The sequence below is a fragment of the Nicotiana attenuata genome, chromosome 3 (genome assembly GCF_001879085.1).
Source record: "Nicotiana attenuata strain UT chromosome 3, NIATTr2, whole genome shotgun sequence".
Taxonomy (NCBI): Eukaryota; Viridiplantae; Streptophyta; class Magnoliopsida; order Solanales; family Solanaceae; genus Nicotiana; species Nicotiana attenuata.
Genome location: NC_031991.1, coordinates 58095945 through 58098126, shown reverse-complemented (window position 1 = coordinate 58098126; position 2182 = coordinate 58095945). Strand labels below are relative to the sequence as shown.

The 2182-nt window shown below is 32.1% G+C and overlaps 1 protein-coding gene across 1 annotated transcript; it reads left to right on the top strand.

The window, feature by feature from the left end:
• LOC109223821 lies at positions 327-2182 on the top strand. Its single transcript, XM_019388260.1, has 5 exons — positions 327-742; positions 823-963; positions 1086-1205; positions 1763-1858; positions 1964-2182. Exons 1-5 carry the CDS (start codon positions 524-526, stop codon positions 2078-2080), a joined length of 693 nt encoding a protein of 230 aa, XP_019243805.1. The 5' UTR covers positions 327-523; the 3' UTR covers positions 2081-2182.

The following is a 2182-nucleotide window of genomic DNA, read 5'->3' as shown; positions in this document are numbered from 1 at the left end:
CAAACAAACAGGTCATTGTAATTACAATACAGTGTAATTACTAGGCTGTGTAATTACTACCCTAGTAATTACACCAATTCCAATTACCAGGTGGCTTTCCAAACAGACCATTAATGAGCTTTTATAGCTACATAAATATCATGGTCACACAAGTTTTTGCTCCTTAAACTTGTAGCACCACATATTTTAAAAGTTTTTTTTCTCTCTTAAACTTTGTGCCAAATCAAAGAGCATCATTTAAATTGAAACATAGGGAGTAGTAATTAGGTTGCCAAAAATTTCCGAGAAAGAAATTAAAAGCACATAATCTTAGCTGGAGGTAGGTTAACCGTCTAGCTATTAGATTTTAGAAAAATAATGCAATGAATTTGAACCGTCAGCTACCTGCCCAATTACATTTTAATGAAACTTTGAATTAAGTTATTAATACTACTGGCGGACGACGTCTTGTTCTTTTCTTATCCGAAATCTTATTTTATTAATGTAAAAAACCTTTTTTGCGGTTCGGAGAATTTTCTGCCAGATGGATGAGTCAATCATAAATTTGATAGTATTTGGAGTTGTATCATGGACAACATTATTTTTATTAACAAGAAAATTGTTTCCAAATCGTTCTTTTGATTTTTGCAACCGTTTAGTTTCAACAGTTCATGCAATTTTAGCAGTAACTTTAGCTTCACTTTCTGTTCAAGATTGGAGTTGCCCTATTAGTCCTTTGGCTTCAAGATCTACTACCAAACAGGTATTTTGTATTGGATTTTTTTTTTCTTGATAATATTTTCAAGTTTTGCTCTAATGGTGATGTTTCAAAAAACTTAACAGATGAGGGCAATAGCACTGAGTGTAGCCTATCTTATTTATGATTTTGTATGCTGTCTATTTGACAAACAAGTGAAGATTGATAACTTAATTCATCATTTGGTTAGTGCTGTTGGACTTGGAGCTGGGCTTTACTATCAAAGGGTAAGTAAAATCCTCTTTTTTTTTCTTTTTTTTTTTTTAAAATAAGATCCTTTTTTTGGCCTATTAAAATACAAAATGTTTAAATCCTCACTTTTAACTATGAAAAGTTTTGTAATATGCAGTGTGGTTCAGAAATGGTAGCAGCATTGTGGTTAACAGAGATTTCCAGTCCATTCCTACACTTGAGGGAGATTCTCAAAGAGCTTGGATACAAAGACACTGACCTTAATCTTGCTGCTGATGTTAGCTTCTCAAATTCTAATTTATTCTCTTTCCAATTTAAATAAAAATATTATTTTCTTGATTCATTTTATATGATACTATTAGTTTAGTGAAACAGAGTTTTTAAGTTATTAACTTATAAGACACCAATTTAGATCTTGCAGCTGATATTAGCTTCTCAAGTTCTAATTTATCCATTTTAGTTACACTATAAAGAAATTTTTTTGAACTAGATTATGGATTTAAAATGATATATAGTAGTAGAAAACTTAAGTTGCAGTTGAAATTTTTTTGTTAGAGAAAATACTATGGGAAAGCTTAAAATTTGTAATTGTAAAGAATAATATTATCAGTGCAATGACAACCCAATATGTATGTAATCACTAAGCCATGGTTATTTATCGGTGACGGGTTCGAACCGTGGAAGCAGCCACTATACTTACATTAGGATAGATTGTTTATATTATACTTTTTGGGGTGCGGCCCTTTCCCGGACCCTACATGAACGCGAGATGCCTTGTGCATAGGGCCACCTTTTTCCCCTGCCACTAAACCATGGTTATGCTTTAATTTGCAGGTTTTATTTGCAGTTATTTTCAGCTGTGCTAGGATGATAGGAGGGCCATATCTAACCTATGTGACTCTTTCTGCTGATAATCCAGTCCTCATTAAGGTAATTATATGTGCTTTAATAATTATGTAATACACAATATCCCTTAAAACAAAAGCTGATTTTAAAATAACAAATTGGTGACATAATGTTTATATGATTTTTCAGGCCATGGCATTCGGACTGCAGCTAGTTAGTGCTTTTTGGTTCTATAAAATTGCCAGGATGATCATGTATAAATTCTCCAGGAGAACTAAAGCTAAAACTGTTCCTTCAAATATGTAATTTGCTGATAATTTGTATCATAGTCCATAGAGCAAATCAAATTCTTTTGTATCAAACATTCATAACTTTTGAGGAGAAACAAATTCATCCCTTTCCCTTACA

Bases quoted from the DNA above. Each gene is read 5' to 3' on its own strand.
- LOC109223821 (XM_019388260.1), top strand. From the start codon at position 524: ATGGATGAGTCAATCATAAATTTGATAGTATTTGGAGTTGTATCATGG. The intron at 743-822 runs GTATTTTGTATT...AAAACTTAACAG, and splicing joins CAAGATCTACTACCAAACAG to ATGAGGGCAATAGCACTGAG. The intron at 1,859-1,963 runs GTAATTATATGT...ATGATTTTTCAG, and splicing joins ATAATCCAGTCCTCATTAAG to GCCATGGCATTCGGACTGCA.